General features: G+C 29.6%; 2 protein-coding genes across 2 annotated transcripts; both read right to left on the minus strand.

The window, feature by feature from the left end:
* Window positions 1-12: 12 nt before the first annotated feature.
* On the minus strand, window positions 13-17,535 carry LOC145752111 (uncharacterized). Its single transcript, XM_082568327.1, has 14 exons — window positions 17,411-17,535; window positions 15,116-15,677; window positions 14,794-14,884; window positions 14,630-14,712; window positions 11,542-11,627; window positions 7,984-8,170; window positions 7,616-7,771; window positions 4,435-4,581; window positions 4,159-4,312; window positions 2,538-2,660; window positions 2,289-2,411; window positions 2,040-2,195; window positions 1,416-1,962; window positions 13-1,338 (listed from the first exon to the last, which is right to left on the minus strand). The coding sequence occupies exons 1-14, from the start codon at window positions 17,431-17,433 to the stop codon at window positions 507-509; spliced, it is 3,270 nt and encodes a 1,089-aa protein (XP_082424453.1). The 5' UTR covers window positions 17,434-17,535; the 3' UTR covers window positions 13-506.
* A 1,701-nt stretch (window positions 17,536-19,236) lies between these two features.
* Window positions 19,237-26,764, minus strand: LOC145751802 (ribosome biogenesis protein BMS1 homolog). The gene is made up of 25 exons (XM_082567906.1): window positions 26,523-26,764; window positions 26,232-26,400; window positions 25,278-25,379; window positions 25,104-25,172; window positions 24,879-24,998; window positions 24,595-24,737; window positions 24,292-24,413; window positions 23,999-24,083; window positions 23,724-23,847; window positions 23,464-23,588; window positions 23,166-23,338; window positions 22,721-23,071; window positions 22,566-22,636; window positions 22,277-22,416; window positions 22,056-22,206; window positions 21,831-21,947; window positions 21,638-21,754; window positions 21,419-21,534; window positions 21,155-21,323; window positions 20,775-20,930; window positions 20,463-20,627; window positions 20,172-20,381; window positions 19,967-20,101; window positions 19,715-19,882; window positions 19,237-19,632 (listed from the first exon to the last, which is right to left on the minus strand). The coding sequence occupies exons 1-25, from the start codon at window positions 26,681-26,683 to the stop codon at window positions 19,423-19,425; spliced, it is 3,669 nt and encodes a 1,222-aa protein (XP_082424032.1). The 5' UTR covers window positions 26,684-26,764; the 3' UTR covers window positions 19,237-19,422.
* Between the last annotated feature and the right edge of the window lie 178 nt (window positions 26,765-26,942).

The raw sequence follows: 26,942 nt of genomic DNA on the forward strand, positions 1-26,942 counted from the left end.
AAATTGTGGCAAGGTTTAAAAAATATGGCCTCAAAAATAATGCTAAGGCACAATCTACGTAATTTTTTTACTTTTGCAATAAAAAAGTGTTAATTTTCAAGCAGCATAAAAAACAAATGTGAAGAATAAGCAAAGAAATGATAACGAATACAAACATTTTAATTTGATTTCATTTAATTAAAAAAACTGAATTATTTAATATAAAACAAAACAAATTGTCTTTTAAAATAAAATCAGATAACATAATTGGACGGAAACGTAAAAAAGGAAGCCCCAACTTTTAAAAATAAATAAAAACATGATTGAAAAAAACTCAAAATTAAAAATGGGGTCAATGAATTCGTGTGGTGTTAAAATCACCAAAAATAAAGAAAAAAATGTCTTTAAAATAAAACCTTTTCATGATTGTAGTATGGGTCTATGGTATATAAAGCTCAGGTAGGATTGGTCAACTAACTATATGTAAAATTCATTGAAGTTATTTTCAACAAATGGTCGAAAATTTTTTACACAATCACTTCCTTGAAGCTTTCAATGTAACCTCTTGGCCTTGACCCTAACATTGCTGAATTATAACAAGTTTTCAGGGTTTGTTTTGGGGAATACCCGTTTACTCCTGCATGGTACGAAATCGGCCTCCGTTGATTTTCGTTTTTCTCATGTTTGGTGCGCAACAATACCTCGGGCTTGTGAGGGGTGAATGTCTTATGACCCAGGGGTTTATGTGGGGTGTGACCGGGACCCCCTAATTGTTTATTGTTAGAGTTTTGTGCCGATACGGGACGTTTTTGGGTTTTGCTGTCAGAAAGTTTACGGTGCTGAGCTGCGATGGTTTTCTGGCAGGCATCGCTCATTTTCCTGTGGTGCACAGCATCATGATCATTATAAATCCCCCTTGTGGGCATTGTGGAAGAGTTATATTGTCCAATAGATGGAGGTAGACCCACAAATGCGGAGGGAATGTCCTTGTGGCGATCGCTGCGACTTAATGGGGTCAACAAATCATCATAACTTTTGTTTGAGGTAAGTGCTTGACCGAAATGTGCACCATTTGGATCTTCATTATCCAATGGGAAGATTTCGTGAGCATCGTGAAGAGACTTATGACGTTGATGTCGTTTGTGATGATGTCGCTCATGAGACCCCTCAACCTTCGACTTTGACCTTCGGTGTCGTTTATCATTGTTGGTTTTCGACAAAATGTCGTTGCAGGAATTGTGGTCAGAGTTTTTCTTTTGTTGGTTCTGTTCCTTGCAAGATTTAACACTCCGAACTTTCTTGTGCTGCTCTAGTGGTTCTTGTGAATATCGTCGTCCATTTTGTTTCTCAGATAAAGTCCTAAAATAATTTAAAAATTTAGCAAAAAATTCCAAAACTTAGTTTTAAATAAATTGACAAAATTTTAATTTTTTTACCTGTGTTGTCTTGGTATAGTGTGGGTGTCATCGTAATAAGTACCAGACCCCTGCCTGGAACCCAGAAACAAAGGTGTGGGTTCAACAGTTGCAACGTGTTGTTCATAAGAGGGTAACTTTAGGGTCCCATTGCCAACTAATGGGGTCACTTCATGAGTGGAAACCCTTTGAGGTTCCGTTTCTAAATCTGGGATCAAATCAAATTCTGGGAAAGCATTGGGGTAGGATTTATAAGTGGGGGAAATCCCATTTTCTGTTGGATTAACACAGTCGGCCTCGATAGCTGATAGATCGGGGTGCTGGTCACCCTCAATTCGGGGTGCATACCCATTTTCTGGGTAAAACTCGTTTTTTTGGGTGTCAATTATTTCTGCGGTCTTAGATTGGGTCGTGTTGGTATCAAGGTGCATCGGAGCTGGTGTTTTTGGTTCCTGGGGTTGACTGATGACGTCATCACCTCTGACGTCAGAGGACTCTTTCACAAGAGTGGTCGCCTCACTGTTTAGTGTTTGGCCACTGTTACACGTTTCAGAGGTACTAATGGTTTCTAAAATCAAAAAATAAAATTTTATTTTAGAAAATTTAAAAAAAATTAAGTTCAAATAATTAAAAGTTAAAACTTACCTGAGTTAGTATTGGTTTGCTGCATTGAGGTGAGGTCACTCACGCTCAAACTCTTATGCGCTGGCGCCTCCAAGTGTTCCTGAGTGATGAAAATGACTTCGCCCCTAGGTGGAGTATCGTGGTCAATGGGATCAAAATCGTCAACAAACGCGTTATCTAAAAAAAAATAAAAACACATAAAATTTAAAAATGAATGAAATAATAAAATAACCAAGGCCAAGTTTTCTTTAAAAATTCTTTTTAATTTACCATTGCTGTCAATTTCTTCGTCTTCCTCGTCATGTCGTTGTTTGATGTCGGTCTCAATACCTGAAGTATGAGAACTTCCATGACTTGTACTCGAGTTGTAAGATTTGTAAACTTTACTACGTTCTAAATGGATCAAAATATTTAAATTTTTTAAACTATTTAAATTTTAATGATTTTTGTTCAATTTTTTCAAAAAAAAATTAAGTAAATTTTTAGTAACATAAATGGAACTTGAGAATTTTTTTTTACCTTCTTTACTTTTGTTCGAGGCTGGACTGACAGTGACGTCATTACTCCCTGCAATAAAATCAATTTCTCGGTCGTGGTCTAAATTTTTTCCACTTATGTAACTTTCACGATATTGTCGTTTTGCTAAAAAAAAAAAAAAAAATTTACATTTATAGAATTTTTTTAAAACGAAAAACAATTTTACAAAAAAATTTAAAAAATTTTGGGCAAAAAAAATTGCTGAATGTTAATGTGATAAAACACAGATCAAAATTTACAACAACAGAAAAAACATTTAAGCACATCACGCCACCCTATACAAAATCCATATCACCAGCTGTAAGATTTTAAGCAATAAAAAATCAATTTTAAATCAAGCTTTACAACACAGTCTGTTTTATATCCTACATAAAAGCAAGCAACGTACAACGGAATCATGTTAAATAGATACAACGTCAAAAATATCCTTTTATCGTATGTTCGACTTCAAATTTAAGCTAAAAAAATAGTTCAAGTCACGTAGTTTTATCGTAGTTGGATGACATAATAAATAAGTATGTTTAAATTTAAGTTTTGACACAAAGACTTACTTTTAACGTGTCATTGGATATTAAAAGGAAAAATAGTCTGTTTTGGCACGAGTTCGTTAAAATAATATATGTCGCAATTTGTATTTTTTTTGTTTGTTGTTTTAAAAAAAAAGCATTTAAAATTTACAAAAAATTTAACTTAATTGCTAACCTTAGCATAAACTCGTATATTAAAATATAGAAATCCGTAAATTTTGCTTCCTTATAAATGTATAAAAATATAGACCCAAAATACAACAGATATACATTTTCCGATATATATATATTTATAAATATCATGCGGCATATGTTATAAATAACTAGAAAATGTGAATTAATTGTAAAACAAGTATTTTTTATGTTAAAATACATTTTTATTTTATTTTCCTGTGTGAAATTTTGCCAATATAATTTGCGATATCGTGTTTTTATCTGTATAACATGACTCACAAAATGTTAAGGTTTTAGATTATTAACCACATTTACTTGTTTAAAATGTAAATGTTTGATAATAAACATGGAGTTGCTAAGAAACAAATAAATTAATAGGAGTTTGTAATTTTTAACGTTGATTGACAATTTTGTTTTCAAAAAAATAATTTTTTTTTTTTTATTCGGTTATACTAATAACTTAACGAAAGATAAAAATATACACAAAATTTTTTGCCCATATTATTAAAAACAATTTATTGACACTTTAAATTTTTTTTTTAGCGTTATGATCTACGTCAAATTTTTTTCCTTTCCAGATTCGGTAAAACGTTTTTTCGGTAAAGTGGTTTTCGGTTATGTGTCATTAATTTATTTTTAAAGGTCTGATAAAATAGCATGTTATTTTTGTATGTTTTAGATTACAAACCGATTCATAGTTACCGTAAATTAAAAATAAATATTACATTTTCTCAATACCTTATTCCAAAAAAATACTATAACCACCAGACAAAAATAAACAACATTTAAAAAATCTTTGTATGGAAAATTGATAAGACTACGAATATATTACTATACAAATACACTTATCTTGCGAGATATAAGTTTTTAAAAATAAAATAAAAATCTTTAAAAAAACTTACTTTGTTTTGGAACGAATGGAGTTAGACTCATGTATTGAGAATGGGTATCTCTTAATAATCTGAGCAAGTACTTGGATCTAGCATGGCTGCCGGTATAGTAAGTCAACCTGCGACTTGCGGGCTGGTCCTCTGGGTAAATCTCAAAACGACGAGCCTGAAAGAAAAAAAAAATTTTACATTTTTTAAAAGAATTTTTAAACCATTTTTTTTCAATTATTTTTTTTTAATTTATGATAAAATTAAAGATCCCTTTTTCAGAAAAATCGACCATCTTACCACGAAGAGTAGTTGTCCCACTTTGCTCCATGGAAACTCTAGATTAAGAATGTTTGAGCTTGAATGTTTGTGTTGTGATATATGATGGATTCGAATTCCCATGTGATAAATACACAACAATACTGAGGGCTCCGTTTCTTTTTTAGTCTAAAAATAAAAAAAATTAAAATATAAGAAAGTTTTACAGCAAAAATTTACTAAAGAAATTAAAAAAATTGAAATTTCAATTTTAACTTGATAATGTTTAAAAAAACAAAAATTGAAAAAATTTTGCGCATTTTATCTTATTCGGAATTGTTTTTGTAAATTATCTTAAAAAGGAATAAGGTCACGTGATTTTTCTGTAAACAGCCTCCTATCATTAAAACCCGCAAAAATTCGATCGAAATAAAAACCGCATAATATCAATTCACAGTCCTATAATAAACACTATGGGTGTTCTAATACATATATATATAAATATATATATAATAACAAAAATAACTTTCTATATAAACATAAGTGGCAAAAATGAACCACATACTTTCGTACAAATACGAGTGAGCAATTTTCGACTTTCAAATGACACGTTAAAGTGAATTTAAAGTGCGTATGTGCTTAAACAAGTTGTTTTACAAGCTACTACATCAAAACAAGCTATAACAACATTCCTTTTAAATACTAGGTAGAGGCATGCGCGGTGTAAATGGGTTTATTGTTTAAATATTAAAAGTTTAACATTTCGGCTTTCATATTTAAAGGATATAAGCGTGCCTTATTAAACATAATATTATTTCCGTACTTTAGAATATTTTTTTCTAGTGTTTTTAAATGTTTAGTTTACAAATCTGGGTTTGGTGACCATGCCATAATACACTATAAAATCTTTGTATAAACATTATTACTTTTGGCATGTTTTAAATTATTAAATTGATTTTGTCATTTTTTTCCCGTCGCATTGTTGTAATATTAATTGTATATCGTATTTATTATTTACTTTTATCAATGCGCAAAAAAAAAAAATAAAAAAAAAATTAAAAAGTAGAAAAATTAAAATGGCAATGCTTTAGGTGGGATTTGAACTCCAGGCCAAAAGTCAGGACCCAAAACGTACCGAAAACTAAACCATTGTTATCATTTATATTTTGTCTATACATAAAGGAGTCTTAACCGATTTATTTACGTTTTAAAAAGACAATAAAAAACTCTTATTTTGCTAGACGTCTACATTTTTACATACATAAGTTAAACAAAAAGCAATACCTGAGACTAATTAACCATTTAACCACAAACCCAGCATAAACAAAGCAACCAAAATTAAAAAGTGCCTAATTTTCAGACAGTCTAAGATTTTAACACCATTGTTAGTTAAAAAAAAAGTTAATCCCGTGTTAGTTTATGTTAATCTCATGTCTGTATTTTTGGCTTAAAAAATTTTGTGTCTTGATTCGGGTTCAAATTACGGTTCAAACAATGGGGTCGTGTTACTTTGCCAGCGTCTGGAAAAGAATAGTAAACACTGTCTACGTCACGCACGTTTGTGACGTCATAATCAAAGCGAGTCACGAGTTTTGGTAATTTTTGGGGCGATTTGGGAATTTGTAAATCACGGTTTTTGAATCCCCGTTGTTTTAATTTTATTTGTTTTTTGAAAAAAATGACGTCACAATTTTTATAAAATTTTCTCCTTTTAGTAAAAGTATACAAAACAAAATTATTCATTTTTTAAGTTAAATTTTGATTCCAAATGACGCAAATAAACAGCGGGAAACCGACATACAAAAAATTATGAAAAAAATTCCCTAAAATTTGCAAAAAAAATAAACTCGAAATCTAAAGTCAATTCTCGTGTTTTGATTTCGCACCATGACATCACAATAGAAATATTATGACGTCCGCCACGGGTGGCCAATCATATCCATTTATTTCTTTGAAGTATATTTTATAACCTTGTGTTAGATACAAAACAAAATTTTATCGTTTTTTATTATGTAAAAAAAAATAAAAACTGACCCAAATGCAATTGAGTTTTATGTTCAATTAGCGATATTTTTTTTACGACTTAGCTTTCATTTTAAAGTACAAAAAATTTAATTTAAAATTAACTTTAATCAAAAAATGCAGCTCCAAATATCTTTCTTTTTTTTGGGATGACCAGCAAAAACCACAAAACATTTAATTAACAGCACATACCTCACAGCTCATTTAACATACAGCCTATTCCAAAGCCGTATAATACCTATTCCGATTGTCCGAAATAAGAACCGGTAATAACCAGTTTAAACTGGTAATCCAGCGTATCGAAATTAGCCCAAAATATTACGTAATGGTAAAGGAATAGGGTTAGAATTAGTAACTTAAACTAGAGGTTTACGGAACGCGTACGCGCCAGAGGTTAACGGCACCTGATAGGTAATTGTTTTCTTAAACTTTAATAAATAATAAATTCGCAAAATTTTAAATTTTAATACACGAAATATAGGTTTAAAAATCGAATCAATATTAGATGAAAATTTGAACTCAAATTATTTTAACATTATGTTATGATCGTTACATGCATCAACCAAAGGTAAATAAGTTATTAAATCTCAACTACTTAAGACTTAAGTAGACTCTTAAAGGTAAAATTTCAAAAAATCGGCCGCTTTGAAATCGCAAGATTTTTGTTTGTAGGCCCAGCTGGGGGTCATTTTAAGTGACCATTGCTTGAAAACTGACCAGGCGGTTACGTCATTTACGGACACTGTAACGTCATAGCAGTTGTTTTTATGACGTCAAGATTTAAAGAGAATTTCGTGTTAAAATTTATTGCGATTTTAAATTTTTAGCAAGAATTTTAAAAAAGGTTAAAAAAATTTAAAAATGGGATAAATTTTTTTTTTTAAATATTCTAAATGTTTTGATGCGATTACAAAACAGCAAGAATTTGACCTTTTCTTATCCGTTCCTACCAAGCGAGACAAGAATTTAATAAAGCCCGAAATTCTCCTTTTAATTTGAAGGAAACGTTTTGTGATTTTAAACCTAATGTTGTTGTAAAATTCCAAAAATGCTAAAGTGGGTTAGCGTTTTTTATTGAAAAGCAAATGGTTGTAGTGTTGTGATTTCCCAATTAGAACATCCGAATTAAAAAAAAAACTTTTTTTTGTTTTTTTGCCCTCCCCCCCCCTCCAAAAAAAAATTTTAAATTTGATTTTTTTACCTTGAATAGTTTGTAGTAATGTACAGGTACGTCATCAATACACGAAGCATCTTTAATATATTCAGCTTGGGCGTTAAATATAGAGGTTTGAGATAACTCGGCGTGTTTCTTCGGTAAATGAGCCCATAAATACTCGTCGTTCCAATGCTCTAAAAACTAAAAAAAATTGGGATAAATTTAGGGGTAAGAACATTTTTTTTTTTAAATTGGGTAAAATGTTTAATATTTTTTTGCAATATAATAAAACGTTACTATTTATTTATGAAATCTAAAAAAATTGGTTCTCTTCAAAAAACTAAAACTCTTCAAAAAAAAAATCTTCAAAAACAAAAAAATGTAAAAAAATTCCCTAAATAAAAAATGTTTACCCAAGATGGGGCGTAGTCTTTTGGGTCGAAGTAGTGACCGTGGTGTGACACTGGGTCGAAAGTGCCAAGGTCAAGATGAAGAGCAGTAGCGGCTAGAGTAAAGATGACCTCATCTTGAGTGGTGACTTTAGATTGTAGGACGTTACGTTTTAGTTGGAGGTAATAATGGTGGCGTGACTGTTGATCACTGTAGAAAAAAATTGTTAAAAATGCATTTAAAAAAACAAAAAAAATCCTAATTAAATTGTAATAATTTAAAAGTCATAAAAAAATTTTGTCTTATGTTCTAATGTAAAAAATTTTTTTTTTGAATAAAGAGTTTAAAATTTTAATTATTATGCCAAATTGCATGGTCAACTTTTAAACAAAGGTCATAATTTTAGCATGGTTAACTGACGCTGTAAGGCAGCAAATGTAGACCATTTAGTAAACAAAAAAAACACAACCCTGCCCACTTAACATATCTTATTGCATGGTCAAACTTTAACAAAACCAACAACCAAAACTACACCAGAAATACTCAAGCAGAAGGCTTTGAAATTTGACCTATGGTCAGTTAAAGAATGTGGCCTCAATTATCGCTATACTCTAATGGCCGGCTTATCAACGCGACAGCAGACTGACAGTCACCAGTTATTAGCAGTCATTAGCATATGTATGTCATCTGAAATTTGTTTACGAATTGGTTAACATGCCCTGTTTAATTTACGACCTTGTTTTATGTGCATAGTGATAAGTGATATGTAAGAAGTTGTTAAACTGTTAAGTGAATGCTGTAAATGTTACAATACGTCTTCTGTTCAACTTTAAATATTTGTTTTGGAATTTATTAGGTTTAAAGGAGCGAAAAAATCTTGATATTTTTAAGCAATTGTCGAGTGATTTATTTTTATTGCAAAAAAACGCGAAAATTTATTTCACTTATATAGTAATTGTACAAAATTATTATAACGTAATTATATATAAATATAATCAATTACAACTAAAATTAAACTCCCTTATACGTTTAAAATAATTATATAATTTTTTAAAAATCACAATTTTTTAATATATTTTTTGTGCCCTTTTTATTTTTCCCATTTTTTGCATTTAAACCAACATTTATGTTAATATTTAAATAAAAATTAAACATCTTGAGTAATGATTTTTGTCAATCTAAAAGCCTGTCACGGCAAACGCAAGAATTTGCTTATAAAACAGGTCGGGCACTTAAACACAGGGATACCTAAGTACCACTTAACTTCACCACAACTTCCTACGCGTGGTCACGTGACCACCACAAACACGTGTTGCAAAAAAATGCAACAAGAAAATATCTATCGAAATTTTGATTTTTTTTTATTAATTTATCTGTAAAAATAATTTTATCTAAAAAATGTGATAATTATATATTTTTATTTTATTTTATTAATTTGTTCTGACTACTACATACGCCCTTTTATTAGTTAATGACTTAATTTGACCAATAAAAACACGTTTTAGTATAGGTACAGCGTGAGAAAAATCTGTAATGTTTTATTTAATTTAATTTGCGTTAATTAGATGATTGTAAAGTGTTTAAATACAAGTTTGGTTAAACGTTTAAAAATTAGATTACGTATACAGTTTAATAATTAATAATAAAATAAAAAATAATTTTAATATAAATTTTAATAAAAATTTTCGATATACCAGTTTTGATATTAATTAATAAAAAACTAAATATATAAATAAAAAAAATAAAAAAGAATATCCTAAAAATTTACTTAGATCCAATCAGTCAGTATAGTATATATACTTAACCGATAAACTATGCCTGCTATTTTGGTCAACATTTTAAAGGGATTTCGGCTTCAATGCTTTAAGTTCACGCCAGCCAAGTCAGGGCATTAACCCCAGGTTATACACAAATCTAACTTATTTCTATATATACCACTTGGCATGTTATAAAAGGTCGAATTCCTGACTTTCAAAAGTGGGTAATTATGAGATTTTTGGGTACCGCTTTAAACCGTTATGGTTGGCTTACGATAATGCCCTACATTCTAAGGCAAAAATCTAGGTGAAGTTTTTGTTATGGGTAGGTTGGCAAAAAAAATAAATGCCTTTAAAAATTATATTTATTTTTTTATTTTTGTATTACGTTAGTTGGCTTACTACTAAAATTTAAAATGTGTTTAAAAAGTGTCAATAAGTTTTCTATCTTATTAAATACCTAAAAAATGACCAAATAAAAATAAGGTAAATTTATATCAAAAAATGATCACATTTCTATTACCTAATAAGGTTAATAAAAACCACATAAAATTATAATGAATGATGTAATATTAAATTGTATAAATCATTATGAACGGTCAGTCGTCTGCGAATTACAATCTGATTCATAATACGATGACGTCATATAACAATAGATATAAGTATAGTAATACTGATGATTTTAGGTATTAGTATGACGAAAATGACTGGATTTTAAAACAAAAATTTTAATGGTGTTTTCAGAATTTTTAAATTTTTAAAACACTTTATTTTTTAAATTAATTTTTTAATGGGTTTTTTATGCGTTAATGTTTAGAAACTTATAAAACTCTACATTTTTTCGAAGAATTTTAACTTTTTTTTAATATATTTTGGGTTGGGATAAAATAATTTTAATTAAAACTTAACAAAATCTAACTGCTTAACTAAATGTAAAACGCCTTGTAAAAAAAGCTGCGCGGGGAAGCTCTGCGCAGGTCCACTCTTACGCAATGCGCAATAGAGTGTTGCACTTTGACTTTGTTTAAAAATTGGATTTTTTTTCATTGAATCATACCCAAACAGTGCGCAAATTGTAACCCATATATATCCAGCCTAACCCTCTACACCTTTGGGGTCATGGTCTGGTTATGGGTGACTGATTTCCTTATTTGTGTGAGTGCAAAACTTGTAACGAAATCCAAAAACTAGAAGTTTTCTACTGTTTTGGTTTGGTTTTTACGGTCGCACGAAGTTAACGTTTCGCGAAAAAAATTCATTTTACAACCCTTTAAAAACCTTAACAATTTCTTTAAGTTACTAATGGGCGCGTGAAGATTCCACAATTACGTTATAGGGTTGAAAACAAATTTTAATCTTTCTAAATAAGTTTTAACCAAAAATAATATCAAATTTACAACGACGCAAAATACAATTTTTCTCAAATTCAGACAAACAAAAACAAAAAGTTAATTTGAGATACCTATTTGCTAACTAAATGCGATCGAATGTCAACAAAAACAAAAAGATTATCCTTGCGATTTTATGGAAGTTATTTAATATTTGTCTGTGAGGCGTCGGCAAATTTCAAAGTCGTTTTATAATATAAAAAGATAAAATTATTGTTTTGAAGTCGCGTGAACATGACATGAAGTTTACTTTATAAGTTTTATTATTTCTTTGATGTTCAATTTTAAAATATATATTTTTCTAAATATTGAATATTTTTGTATTTCTTATTGACATAACAGTGCCCAAAATAAACTATTAATAATATGAAAATATTAACATATTTAAAAAATAGATATATATTTAAGTATTTAAAGTATTAAAATTTTAACTTACCATATTAGTTTAGGATGTTCTACATAATATTGAACTTGAAATTGAAGAGTAAATACAGATGTTGGTTGAACGCTAAGATCACTTCCCTGTAAAAAAATAAATTAAAATTTAATATTTTCGAAACAATTAAAAAAATGTTAAATAAATGCAAAAAATTTTACAATAATAAAGTGTATTATTCATTTATTTTTATGCAATAAAAAAATTGTGTAAACATATTTTTAAAATTAAAAAAAATATTTAAAAGTTTAAAAAAATTTAAGATTTAGTTACTAGTTTAACAACATATTTTCATATTATAAAACCCATTCCGTTCCGAGTTTTACAATATCAGGACGGTACAAAAAATATATATTATAGCCCACGGCGCTGTAGTAGAAACGTGTATACACACTATTAGCGACTCCGTATATACAAAATATTTGCACATAACTATAACCCTATCGTCTACAATCGCCTTAAAATTGGTCACGTGACCACGAAAATAATACCTCGTTGTTGAAAAGACGTTAGAGGTTGTCTGTAGTAAGTTTGTTTATTTAACATATATACACATGGGGTTTTTTGTTTATTTGATTTAGAATATCGGAGGTGGATTTAATCTAGTTTGGTTACTACTAAAAAGAAATGCCAAGTTGATTAAGAGAAATTGCTTATTAACAAAGTCCAAAAACGCAAAGTTGAAAGAAGTAAATAAACAGTTTAAAAATACACGCTTTTATAAGCATATCTTAAACACGGTTAACTATCTAGCGAGAAAGATAGAATCCTAAAATGCAGCCTTATTCTGCAAAATCACAAAATTTGATCACTGCCCACGTGACTACATTACTTTGTACCACTTCATCTTCTATTTAAAAGTCGGCCTATCCACAACACAGGCCAAGTTAAGCACTACAATTACAATCAAACCAATTTCGAAGCTATTACTTAAGCGCAGTTTTCGGCGTAAAGTTCGATTGAAAATTTATTTTAAATGCCGGCCTGCAGGATTGCATAATATAATCAAAAACACTGATGATTAGTTAAAAATATTGCGGGCAAAAAAGTGTTAAAATTGCTGGTTTAATAAACGCAATTATTTAATAGTTAGCTATTTTTCCAAAGCATTAACATTTTTTATTCCTATTTATAGCGAAATTAGTATAGCGAAATTAGTAAAGCGATCCAAAAAATATGTCAATTTGTGGTTTCATAATCTTGATATTAACATTTTCAGAAATTCGATTTTGTATATTTATACCAAGATTGCATCTTCAGATTTAATCTATACATGACAAGATTGTCAAATTTCAATAAACATTTAGAAAAAAAAGTGGCATTATAAACTTTGGTAAGCGAATACCCGTTAAAGTCTGCAAATCTAAATATCATATAAAAAGTTTTGTTTTAAATTAAAGTAATCTTATATGGATATGTTATAAATCCCTTTATAATTGCCAGGTGTAGGAAATTACCGTTTGAGATTACTGTAGAATATATCTCTCGCTTTGTCACGGTATATATTGGTTTATTGTGTATTAAATTGGATGTAATAGTGTATAAAACGACGATAACGTTAGCTTAAATGCGATCTAAATTCGTCGAGCAATAACGGTCTGGAGCCCTCGAATTTACGGCAAAACCACACAATACAAACCCTCGCGCGAACACCAGTCATTTAATCGGGCTCCACCTGCGTAACAACACCCCTATTATGACGTCACAATAAAAAAACTTCATTGCAAATCGAAACCGGTACTTGGCGCAGTGGAAAAATGGTATTTTTGCTCAAAAATCGCTGCTAAACAACTCGGACAATAGAGTGGTGCGTAGCCGCTAATTAAAGACAAATAGAGCACACAAACAAGTCCTTGAGTATTAATTGCATTAACAATAAACACCTTTGACAATTAGCACGCAGTAATTAAATGGGTTTATTTGATAACATAGAGGTAGTGGGAAAAAATATCAGACAACGGCCAAAGCAAAAAAAATAGAAATTTAAACCAAAAATTATTAAATATATACTTGATAATATTTTGTTATTAGTTGGGGATTAATAATTTTGTAATACCGATTAAAAATAGATTAAAAAATGTATATAAATAAAAAAGAACAAAAACCACATCCTATATACTTCCTTTAAGGAAACAAACCGTGTTTAATAACAAACTTTTAAATAAATTTACGTAACGTAAAATATATTTATATGAGAGTTTTTTCAACTTATAAAAACAAACGCCAATATTCCGACTGTAAATACTAAATATTTTTAAAATCGATTTCAATTAGTTTAAATAAAAATAAATAAATTTAAATTTTGTAAAATTTATAACAAAAATACCTATGTTTATGCAACGTATATTCATAGGGCAATTCGGTTTTTAAATAATACAAAATCCTTAACAAAATAGGTTGTTCAAATTTAAACGTTGTTCAAAGAGCTTTTTGAGTAGGATGAAAGTGCCCTGTTTTTAAGTTAAGTGAAACAAAGCAACAGTTACACTTAAACTTCAGAGAATATATATTTTAACATATCTATATATTTAAGTGTTGTGTGTAAAGGCCTAAACACTTCGTACGCAAAGAAAAAAACATAAAATTAATTTTTTAATTTTTTTTTTTTTTAACCCAATCTTAAATGTAAACTTCTTAACTGTAAAATTTTCTACTTTTAAAATATTTGATTTTAACATTCCGTAATAAAAAATTTGCTACAAGATGACCTATAAATTCTTACAAAATAGATATCTTGCTTATCAGGCATAGGCCAGCTTTTTTTGTTTGAACAGTTAACTGGCCAAAGTAAACAACGTTTTAACGTGATGACCGGACACAAAAAAGGTTTTTAGAAGGAATGCGTTGTGTTTTATATCACACAGGTGCATATAACAAAACGTCTATTCCTTAGGAATGCTAATAAAATACTACATTTTACAGAGCTATAGACCATATAAAAACACAACAAAATTTACACATTAGGAAAATGAGTTGACTACGGAACAAAGTTGATGTCAACAGGGTAATACTAATTAGGTTGGGTAAATACACCACTAATTATATTAGTTTGTTGTTTTTATTTATTTGTTATTAATTATTAACTCACCCTTCGTTTAAGGTCCTTTCCCCATTCCTTTGGCGCGTATTTTGATAAACGTTGTCGCAAATCAAGAAATCTATGTTCTTTTTCTGTATAGAAATGACAAAAATAATAAAAAATGCAACATTTATTAAAATTATTTACATAAAACACAGGAATATATATTTTACCAATAAAAGTTGTCAGTCCGAAGAATTTGCTTTCTTTAATCTGGTGCATGCTGCATATCTGCTCGAACACTTCTTTAACGAGGGCTTTGGCCTGTTATAAAAATAAGTATATAAACACATGCTGGCAAGCTATTAGATTAGCTATTTTAAGTATGCAAATACCAGTAAAACGCAACCCTTTCTTAAAGCCTTGTGAATAAGGCCAAATTATACTGACTTGTGGTTCTTCAATAAAATGTAGTTTAGTTTATAGGGACAAAGGATCAATTTAAAGTACCTTTTTAAACACATTGAATAGGCTTAATACACAAACAAAACTTACCTCAAAAACTAAGAGCACTGAATCGCCTGTAAGAAGGTGAACACGGACGGGTTTCTTGCCGGAATTCGACTTCATTTTCGCGGCGGCAATTATCGCTTCAAGCCCGATGTTCGAGCTCGACCTAATTGAGTCGTACAAGCTATCCCTTACAAACGATGTATTGTAATCCCCGTTGTGCTGTTGACAAGTCAAAGCTTTTCTACAAACAATGGCCGATCGGTCATCCGTAAACGCTGTGCTTGTAGAACCAGCCAATTGATCGTCGTCGTTAGCTGTTGTGCGATCAAGTTGTGTTACGTCTTTGTTATTAATGCTCGACAATACAGACTTTGGTAATTTAGAAATATCTTCTGTATTCAAACTAGACTCCGTACTACTACGACTACTATCGGGTTGTTGTTTTTTAACGTTTTTACGTTGGTAGGGAGGCGTGTTAAGCGCGCTCAAAGAGTAGGAATTTCGGCCTAAACACTGCCTTAAATCCGCACTTATTTTGCCTTGGTTAAAATCCGATTTTTGCTTCTTTTTGTATGGTGCCAAGCAACGAATTGGTCCCTTATAGCTAAAAAATATTGAAAAAAATGTAAATTAAAAAGGGTTATACTAATATTGTTCATATTTAGTATTTAAGTACGCCATCTTTTACCTAGTCAAGTTACTATTACATATTTTTACTATCATTTGTCGTATAATCTTACTGCGAGAATTTTTAAATATTTAAATAATAAAATATGTACATTTAATGCTCTATATAGAATTATACAGGCCTGCATAATAGCTTATAAGTGAAATAACTAATTTATTATAGACCCATGAACTAGGCCTATCGCTTTCATTTACGCTAATCGAGAATGTTATTCTAGCGCATCTTTCAAACCTATTTTAACGCGTCTCTCGCTATGTAATTCAGAGCTCGATTTAACGCTGCACGCCCGACCGATTTTACTATCGTGCCTTTTTCTCTTTTTTTCGACTGTAAGAAAAAATGTTTTCTCTTTTACGAAAGACTTGATGTGAAAAGTCAAATTGGGAATGAAAATGAACTTTAAATATCAAATTAACTGATAAAAAAAAATGCCATTCTATTTCACCTAAATCTGAAACATAATAAAATAATATATAGACTACTGTTAAATTCCATTTTGTGTTTTCACTAAATTGCAGTTGCGAAATGAATAGCTGATGATTCATGTGAAAAAATGTGATATCATAAATATGCGTGGGTTACGCTATATAAGTGTTTCGCGACGCTAAAATTTCATTGAATTCAAAAAATTTTGGATTACGATAAATGGGTAAATCTACAATATGGGTGTTATGACTTATCATAGATTGTTACATTTTGAAGAATATATTATGAAGTTTAAACTTTCAACTACGTTTTTGTCAAAAAACGTAAAACGCTAACAAATAATCATTAATTAAATTTTAAAGTTTAATTTATCGTGAACAAAAATTTAATGAAGTTATTTTTGTTTTGCGAAAAAAAACTTAATTAAATTTTGACGCTTTAATCAAACAAATAAAGTTAATAAGGTCAATTGCTTTTATTTGTGGTTCAATTGATTGCCCGCTTAACAGATTAACACGCTAATCTTTATCTGTTAAAATAATAACTTTACAGTACACAAATAGAGGAAAAATTTCGCAAAACGTAAAAATACCGGCGTATTAATCTTAAAAACAAGATTTAAACTGAAATCTTTGCTTTGTTTATGTGATAGCAAATGCTAAATTTATTTTTAGAATTGGAATACTGTAATACGGATTAACTTAACTGTCATCGTTCATCATTTTGTAATTAGTTTTTCGCATGCAAATTTATTATTGTCTATATCCAATGAAAATTCCTAAAAGCGTTTCACTTTTTTTAAATAACGTTAATGTTGCTTGCCTATTAGAAAATACTGTTTATTAAAAGCACCTATTTCGCTTTTATTAAACTAATATTTGTATATACAAATATGCGGTGGCACTTCTGCCAATGTTGTAACTCTTTTGTTCAAATAAAAAAAAATGAGTTCGCTATTAAAATATTACTACGGGTACTTATTTTCTTTACTAGATTTTAAAACGGTACTTAACTTTAATTTACCTATAACATGACGTCATTTTATAGAGTCTAACAAAAAGCGTTACAAAAATACCTCACAAAAGGTCAATTGTTCGGTGAAAAGAATTTAAACAAACCCATTTTACAAATTCAATTTTAAATAAAATATAAGTTTTTGAATCTCTGCTTTAAACAGTTACTACTAAACAATTACCAAACTTTAAACACAACTTTAAACCTACCATTTAGAGCACTTTGAAAACATGTGGTCCGTCCCTTTTCTAATACGCACACTTTTAATACAGGAACATGTAAGGCAGCGTATTTCGTCAAACTTAGCCCTGGAGACTGGCTGTTCATTTGTTTCAGTTTTTTGCGACTGTTCTTCAACAATTTCATCGAGTTTCTCAATTAAAAAATCAGGTGTAAGTGTGTGTATCTTGAAGTCTTGGGACCTAGTTTTTCGTGTGTGTAATCTGGGTGGCTGAAATCCAAGATCCGGCGAAGATACACTTTTTGAACGAAGATTTTTCCACATTTTTGTAATTAAATTTCTTTTTTAACACTAATTTATACAATTGCTAAACATTTATTAAGATAATCAACAATAATAAATACCCTTTCAGTCACCTTATATTGACAGTTAAATATTATAGTCGTTGTCCATTACAGTCAGTACTGCAAAACGTTAGCCTAGTTCTGCAAAACGTTAGCCTAGTTCTGTTATAGTTGCCAAGTTTTTTTTGGAACTTTAACAAAGGCCTCGTGGCACCTTATTCTAGAACTGATATTTACTTTGATCTATCGGTTTAATTTCTTTCTTTTTTTGGCAGTGAGGAACTTTAAAATTTGAAGAGAAACACAAAAATCGCCTAATCTCACTCTAGTATAATGTAACGTCATAATACGTTATGTCAAACTTTTTCTAAATCAATTTTGCCGTTACTCTTTTTTTAAAGTAACGATATATACTATTAAGATTAATCTTTTTACTAATATTTTTTGAAATTTTTAATTAGTCCTTTTAAATCAAAATATTCTATAACAATCGCTATATAAACCATACAAAATATAAACGCACAGTAAATTTTACAATGTATTCAAAGATTGAAAGACTTCCTATTGTAAGATATTGTGACTGACGACTTAGCCTTGTTTATGATGTATACCTAACCTAAAAGGCTACACTTTTCAACCCACGTAAAAAATATTTACGATAACGTCACAAATTTAAGAATAGGGCTAATATTGGGGTTTACAATATTTTTTCAGTTCACGCTTACGGTATAAAGATACCTCAAGCTATACATATTAGCTTAAAACGAGTAAACACAGGTTTGAAGTGCAATAGTATTGCTTATTTACAAGAATAGAGAATCCCACAAAATATCAATTTACTTCCGTTATTATTTTTTAAGCGACTTTTAAGGCAAGAACGTCTTTTCACCGTAGCTAGCTGCTGCATAAACTAACGCTGCTATCTATCGGCGAAATTAGTTTACAAATAACAAACTTATTTCTTAACCACTAATTCAATACTAAGTACATATTTAAATTCTGATTTTTGTTTGTAGACAGCAACAACTTACGTACGTCTAATATTTATCAATATAAATATATCCACATTTACACGAAACAGCTTAACCCAGATTGCTGAAGTTTTAACTGTTCTTGCATAGAAGTCTCAATATAACAACGTTTTATATTAACAGAATAAATTTGCTTAAAAAAGTAAATAGAACCAATTTTAATTTTAACTAAATGACATTCCTAGTTTTAGTGACATCCGAATCAAATTCTTTCTCTGTCTTTTAAGTAAATAAAGGTTGCACGTTTGTTAAAGGCACTCCTCTTACTAAATAAACTTTCTCCGACGACAAAGTTTTTGCGGTGTCGTTAAACTGAATAACTTTTTTATAAACTAAGCTCTAGTTAAGCGCAAGTTGAATAGATTTATTTTGACTAAACAAAAAGCGCGCGACCGAGCGTCTTTTCACATTTTCGTTTTCACAACGATTAAATTTCTATTTTCTAATTAAATTTTGATATATTTGAAAAATGTTTGCAATTTGTTTTTTACACATTAAAACATATAATTTTGCCATTTCTAATAAAAATATATTTTAATGAGCTGTTATTTCATTTAATGAATACAAGGGTTTTATATTTTTAGTGATTTTTTTTGCTTATACACACCAAAATAATAAAGAAGTAGAGTTTATTGGAAATCTAAACAATTGTTCACAATACCCATCTAATCATCAGCATTACTCTTTTTATGTTTTTCTGATTTGGACAAGGCTTTATAAATCTTTTTCTTAGCTTCTTTGTTTCTAAATCGGTTTTTAATTTCCTCTTTTGCTAACATTTTCTTGTGGAATGCAAGCTTTTCTTTGCGATCTTCTTTTTTGCGACGCTTTTTGTCTTTGTCCAGGGTATGTAATGCATCCAATAATGCTGCCATCTAATAAAAATATATTTAGTTTTTTAGAATAAATAAACTTTGGAGTTTTAAAATTTTTTAAGAAGATTTATTCAATATTTACCTGTCTTTCTTTTGGTTCCCTAATTACAGCAGTTTTAACAAGTTTTTCTTTTTTGCTTAATTTTTTAGCTCGTTGATTCTTTGGCTTGGATTTAAATGGAAGACTCTTTTGTAAAGTGGATGGGATCTTTACACTGTTGAACAACCTACCTTCTGGTCTTTTAATGGGCTAAAAAAAGAAACAAAATTGATTTTTGTCCAGAAATGAAACACAAAAAATGCTTTTTAACTGCATGATAAAAATTACTATTACCTTATAAAGTGAGTCTTCATTAACAGTTGGTTTCGAACCTTGTTCATATCTCAGTTGTCCAACAGTTTTCATGGCAGACCATGTGTCCTTGTTGCTTAGCAACAGATTGCTAACCACCACATACATGCGCGGTACCTAAATTTTATTTTATAATAAAATATTAAAAGACCAAAAAAATAAATTACCAAAAAATATAAAATCTTACTTGAACTGGGTACCAGGTTCGACAAAACACAATGTCGCTCATTATCACTTTATCTTCAAACATAGCCCGAAAACTTCCTGGGGGCCCTAAGTTACCCTTTTTATTATTCGTACCCCCGACAGCTTTCTTAACATGACCCCTTATGCCACTCACAGTCCTAATAGCTGCTCCCTCAAATTTAGCAACCTCTAATTGGCTGTTAAACATGCCCTGCAATAAAATGTAATGTATTGTTGTGAGTTAAATAATATTTAAATCTAAAAAATAAAACTTGTATAAAATAAATCTTACCTTAATAAAACAAGTGTTCTTGTATATTTTGTATGGATAACCAACCAACTTTAACTTTTTAACAAGTTGAGTACTTGCATCAGATTCAAGTATGGTTCCTGTTGCTGCTATCCTAAAATCAGGTGTTGAACCACTGATAGATTGAACACCTAGAAACCCTGTAGCCTAAGAAAAAAAAACTAGTCATATAAACCTCAAAAATAGTATCAAGAATTTAAACTTACAAACAAATATTTAAAAAAATATACTTTTGTAAAAAATAAATTTTAAATACATTTTATACTAAAACATTTAAGTTTAACATTAACAAACCTGTGGGGTGATAGGCCCCCAAAACAGAGCACAACAATGCATGTGTTGGGGGGTGTACTTAACCATTCTTTGTCTTAGGTTATGGTCTTCCATGTAGTACATGGGTAACGTTTGAAACCTTCTCCATCCCACGGAAACTATAAGAGGATCTCTGGTCTGTATTCAATAAACATTTAGTTATGTTTTATACCATATTCGGCACAGCATATACATTCATCAAAAACCCAAAAAATGCAACAAAACTATAAACTATAGCTTTTTAGATTGGTGTTGATTAAAAGAAATATGTTTTTGTGTACTTTAATTTAAAAAGAACTAATACAATTGTAAAATAGAATTTTAAAGACAAGAATTTTTTTAAATTGTCTTTAATATTTTACCTTAAGAATCCTTTTATACCAGCGATGTCTTTTTACCCTCGTTCTAAGATACCCCATTGTTTTCTCTGCTGCTAATAACCCCCCTAATATTAGGGGGTAGTTAGGGTCAAAGTTTTTAACAAATTCGCAAGGAACTTCTTTTAGCTCGAGCCTCACATACAAGCCCGGTCTAAAAAGTTAAAAAAATAAGTAAATTAAATTTTATTCATTTTAACTGATTTAAATTGCAATTTAATTTTCTAAAAAAAATTTAGTAGAAATTACCTAAATCCCTCATAATTAATTCGTTCATTGTCATCCATGTTAGCAAACTCCTCTCTGTTTAGTTTGGCTTGTTCATCTAATTCTCTTTTCACATCATCAAACAATGTAGTCTCTCCCTGTAAGTTTTATTTAAATTATTTATCTTGTTAAAAAAGTGCTATTCAGAATGAGTTTAAATAAAAACGATTTAAGAATTCTATTTATTTTTTATATGCAAACCTTTGCTAAATTTCCAGATGATTTTTCAATGTCATAATTTCGATCAAATGCTGCTTTTAATTTCTCTTTTCTTTCTCTTCTTTTTTCTTTCAATCTTGCTTCTCTATCTTTTTTAGACTAAACAAAAAAATGATAAAAATTAAATAAAAATACCTATAAAATGCTAATAATGTTAAACTAAAATTTTACAAACCTCCCCACCAACATTGGCAACTTCATCTTTATCGTTGCCCTTTTCCCCTGTTTCTCTCACTTCACCAAAACTCTCTCCTGTTTCAAGATCTTCAAAATCACCATAAATTTCATCATCCTTAAAAGGTATTCCAAATTAAGAGACACAAATTTAACATATATTATAAGACATAATTATTGCGAACTGTAAAGATTAAGTTAACTTATTTTTTTCCTTTTTGATTACCTGATCTAATAAAGTTTTAGCGTCTTCCCCCTCTTGCCATTTTCCTGTTACAAAACAATCAGAAATAGTCTCCCTTAACTCCTGAACTTTCAACCAATCACGAATGTTCTTAATGATAGATCTTGTGCAGTCAACACTATCGCGACTATTTCTATAAAAAATATTAGGAATAATTTTTATAAAAAAAAAACGTTTTAAGATAAAATAATTTTTTTTCTTACTTGTCCATGTTTGCTTTTCTAGTAACTTTAAACAATCCTCCAGCAATATTTTCTTCTTCTCCCTCCTCCTCTTCTTCTTTTCCTCCAACAAGATCGTTCCCGTACACCAATCTTCGCAGGTTTGTTGACGATGCCTGTCTCTGTAAAACAAAAATCATTTTATTATTTTAAATAACATAAATCAAATTTTTTTTTAATAAAATTAACATTAAGTTGAAGAAAATATATAAAAAAGTTATGTTTTGTGTCGCTAATTTTTTTAATTTTTAACAAAAATTAAGCAACTCACCTCAATAAAAGATTTGTGAGCCTTTTGTTTAAGGTCAACTTTCCAAGTTAGTGAAGAATCTTCTTTGGTATCTAAAAATAAATTAAACCATTTTTTACACACATTTCAACTAGGTTTTTGTAAATAAAAACAAACAAAAAATGATTTTATTTTACTTTTTCTAGTTGTATCAGGATTGTTTTTTGTTTGAATCTCCTCCATTTCCGAATCTTCTGCTGACTCGTCCTCATCATCTGCTGACTCATCTTCACCACTACTTGCCGACTCATTTTCTTCTTCTGACTCGGCAATATCTTCTAGTATGTTACTGGTATCTCTTGACTCGTCTTCTTCATCTGATGACTCATCACTATTATCTGATGACTCAGCATCAATCTCTTTTTTTAATTGACCTTTGGCATCAGAGTAAAGTTCGTCATCACTTGAACTTTCATCACTAGAGGGCTGAGTGGTTTTGGTTTCCATGGTAACATCTTGGTCTTGGTCTTCCATTGAAATATCAGAGTCTTCAAAAAATTAACAAAAATTGTTTACATTTTATATATATTAAACTCAACAAAAATTAATAAAAAAAGTAGTTACTGAGAAAAAAGTTTTTACCTTCATCACTGTCATCTTCTACTCCACTGTCATCTGCTTTAGTGACATCATTATCAGAATCGACGACATCGTCATTAAAGTTAGTGACATCATCAGTAAACACAGCTCTTCTTCTGATCCTACCATCGGAAGAGATGACTTTTTTCTCTTCTGGCATCTTAATGTCAATCAACCTAAAAATATAAAATTAATAAATGTAAAAAGAAAATTGAAAATTTAAGTATTAAAAAAAAATTAACGTGATTTATTAAATGAACATATGGGTATAATTTTTTTGCTAAATTATTAAACTTTTTACTTTTCAGCATCCTTGTTGCTGATTGGTTGATTTCCCTTGAACAAAGTGAGATTACTTTCAGCTAATTTTAGGTCGATTGTTTTGTTGGAATCCACCATTGATGTTACAAGCATCTCATCTTCATCCTAAAATTATTTAAAAAAACTTTTCAACAGATTTTAAAATTCAGATTTTAGTAGAAATTATTTGTTAAAAGAAAACCAATAATTTAACTAAAAAATTACATAATAGAAAATAAATTTAAAAAGATATTTATTCACTTCTTCAACATTTTTCTTCTCGGCTCCTTCTTCTACATCAATATAAACCGCATCCTTGTCGTACACGATTCCTCCGACGCCTGACATTGGAGCATAAATCATTCTCTCTCGGACATCAAGTGATCTTGATTTAAAAGATTAGATTTTTAACAAGTTTTAATCATTTTGGCAAGACTGAATTCCATTTTTTATTTTGGTACGAGTTCACATTATAGGTCTAATTTTTAAATTTGATAATTTTAAAACAAATATGAAAAGTTAAATCTAAGGTTTACCTTCTTTTTTTATTATCACCTCTCTCAGGTAATGGACATGGGTCGGGAATAAGTGAAATGTCATGAAGGTAAAAATCACCACAACCTTAAAAATTAAACATGGTAGATTCCATTAAAAAAGCTTATTAATTTACAAATATACATAAAATAAACTACATTTTAATTGTAAATGATAAACAATAGAAAATAAAGCAACACTTCCAATAACAGAAGTACCAATAACAGAAAGAATTGTTTCCTAAAATAAATATATACCCTTAAAAATTTATGATAGAACTAAGTTTACAGTTTACCAGGAATATGAACAGTGGTGTCTTGTTTAAGATGTGTTCCTCTAACATATCCATAAATTGAAACATTTCTGTCTGTTGTCGGTTCAATTCTCAACTTTTCTGGGTCAGTTATATCTTCCATTCTATTAAAAAAAAAATTATTTGTTGTCAAAAAAGCCTAAAAGTAAACATTTAAAAGAGATACAAAAAATACAGAAAAAAGGTTAACTATCATGTAAATAAACTATATACAATTAAATATATTAAAAAACTGTTATATTTAAAACGCCATAATTTTAAAATGTTGGTTATACACAACCCTACCTATCAGCAACCACATATGAATGTGATGTCCTCCATACTAAAGGTCTAAACTTCATAACACTCACAAATCTACATAAGTTTCTTATTTCCGTTCTTTGATATTCACCAAACACCATCCCACTTAGGTAGAACAACTTTGCCCCCTAAAATATAAACAAAAGTATTACCACCTTAAAGCAATGCATTTATTAGTTTTTAAATAAAAAAAATAATGGGCTTAGCTTTATTAAACAACTACAACATATAACTTTTCATCCAATATATTTACATAAGTTTGTACATACTTGGTATAATTCTGTCCAGAACCTATGTTTTAATGCCTTTTTTGTTTTCTTTAAAACTTTTGGTTGCTTAAAAGTATCCAGATGGGTTAAAATTCCCATCACTTTAGGAAAACCGTGAACCTAAAAGTATAGAAAAAAAAACATAGTTTGGTATTTACAAAGCAGATAATGATGACTTATTAAAAAAAAATTTAATTAATAAATGGGTAAGATAATAAATCTTACTTGACAAATGTTTAAAAATTCAAATGTCTCCATTTCAAATCCAAAACTAGCATCAATCAAAAGCAGTATCTAAAAAAATGAATTAGTTTATTTTTTAATCTTTTTAAATTATTGACTGTTTTGGTTTAACATTACTCTTCAATATTTAAAATTTTACGCAACAAATGGTTTTACCAAGTCAGCAACTTTAGCAATGTCAATCATTGAAGTAAGATCATTATTACATTCAATAATTGTTAATCTTCGACTTTTACCAGACACAAGCGTCACTGGTCCCTACATAAAAATATGAAGAAAATTAACATCTTTAATATAAAAAGAACATATATATATAGTTTTATTTTTGGATCACGTTAACTGTCCGTACCTCAACAAAAAAAAGTTACGTTTTCAAAACCAGTGAATTCAGGAGTTGCGTAATATTTACGAGATAGCTCTCTCGCAATGTAGCCTATGCCAATAAATAATAAACAATAAATAATAAACATTAGCTATAAATTACTACATTTTAGTGTAATATAACTTAATTAAACTGTAATATAGTTTAATTAAACAGTTATAAGTTTGATTATGTCCCAAATTAGGCAGTACGCTTGTTGATTAACAATAGTCGTCAGACAAGACCTATTGTTTTAAGTTTGCGACTTTACTGAACACCGCTGGTTGTTTTGCAGACATCATCTTAGTCTTTAAATATATATACCCTTACCCCAACCCCATCTAAGTTTGTTGTTAGAGAGAACCACACAAAACGAAAAAGGCGTTGCGTAGGAGAGTTTTGTACAAGCTACGAGTAAATTTGGGAGGTACGTAGTGTTTATCAGTTTTGTGTGGGTACGGACAGTTAACGTGAACCTTATTTTTTATTGGGTTTTAAAAAACCACATTCTAACTATTATTGATTTCTGAATATTGTGATTTAAAAGCAGTTCTTTCTGTCAACCTTAAACCTTATTCAAAACCAGGTAATAGTCACTACTCTGCACTCTAAGTCAACAAAACATCTAATTAGGCACATAAATATATAAGGTACATTATCATCAAATGTAAAAGTAGCCTTTAAACATCAAAAAATGCATATATGTAAAGAAGTTCAACTCTGAAAAACATTCAAAAATATTAAACAACCTTTATGTTGGAGATTTTCTCTCTTGTATAGTTTTTAATAATACATTGCATCAGAGTTGTTTTTCCAACTTTGGGAGGACCAACAATTGCCACAACAACAGGAGGAGGAACTACAGGAGTTCGATCAACAACTGGGATGTGGTGCTTTTTTGACTTCACATCTTGGGCTCTGAAAATAAACAAATTTTGATTGAGATTAAATTTGTAATTTGTACCAGGCTGCCGGGGTTTGTACTAAATTCTCACTTATAAATATTTTTTTTAAATATAGAATTTTATGTTACATTTTACCTTCTGAATGCCTTGTTAAACTTGTTGGCACTTTGGATTGCGAAAGCTTTCGGGTTTCGCAACTTAGTGTCAGCATCTTGCTTTTTTGCTTTTCTTTTCTCGACTTTTCTACCTGCATGTCTAGTTCTGTGTGGCTTTGCAGTCTGTTCTGTATTCTCCATAGCAATATATTTTAATTGGGTACGAATTATACCGCATATATAACCTAATAAGCTTAAGTTTTATCAAATTAGTAGTTTTTTTCCAAACGTCAACAAAAACTACACGTGCTTTCTAACGCGGGTCACTCAAGCGAAAAGTCAATCAAAATTTTATCAAATTTATTTATCCTCAATAAAAAAATTAACATTTTCATGACATTAACATGAGAGAATTTTGTTAGAAGATCCAGTTTCTAGATTTTTAGTTTTTTAAAATAAT

This window comes from Corella eumyota, chromosome 5 (genome assembly GCF_963082875.1).
Source record: "Corella eumyota chromosome 5, kaCorEumy4.1, whole genome shotgun sequence".
Taxonomy (NCBI): domain Eukaryota; kingdom Metazoa; phylum Chordata; class Ascidiacea; order Phlebobranchia; family Corellidae; genus Corella; species Corella eumyota.

Coding starts and splice junctions, on each gene's coding strand:
- LOC145752111 (XM_082568327.1), bottom strand. CDS start 17,433: ATGTTTTCAAAGTGCTCTAAATG. Junction 2,412..2,537: donor CTCGAACAAAAGTAAAGAAG/GTAAAAAAAAAT, acceptor TGATCCATTTAG/AACGTAGTAAAGTTTACAAA. Junction 1,339..1,415: donor ACTATACCAAGACAACACAG/GTAAAAAAATTA, acceptor AAATTATTTTAG/GACTTTATCTGAGAAACAAA.
- LOC145751802 (XM_082567906.1), bottom strand. CDS start 26,683: ATGGAGAATACAGAACAGACTGCAAAGCCACACAGAACTAGACATGCA. Junction 23,848..23,998: donor GGTGATAATAAAAAAAGAAG/GTAAACCTTAGA, acceptor TTTTAAATCAAG/ATCACTTGATGTCCGAGAGA. Junction 20,102..20,171: donor GAACCTGGTACCCAGTTCAA/GTAAGATTTTAT, acceptor AATAAAATTTAG/GTACCGCGCATGTATGTGGT.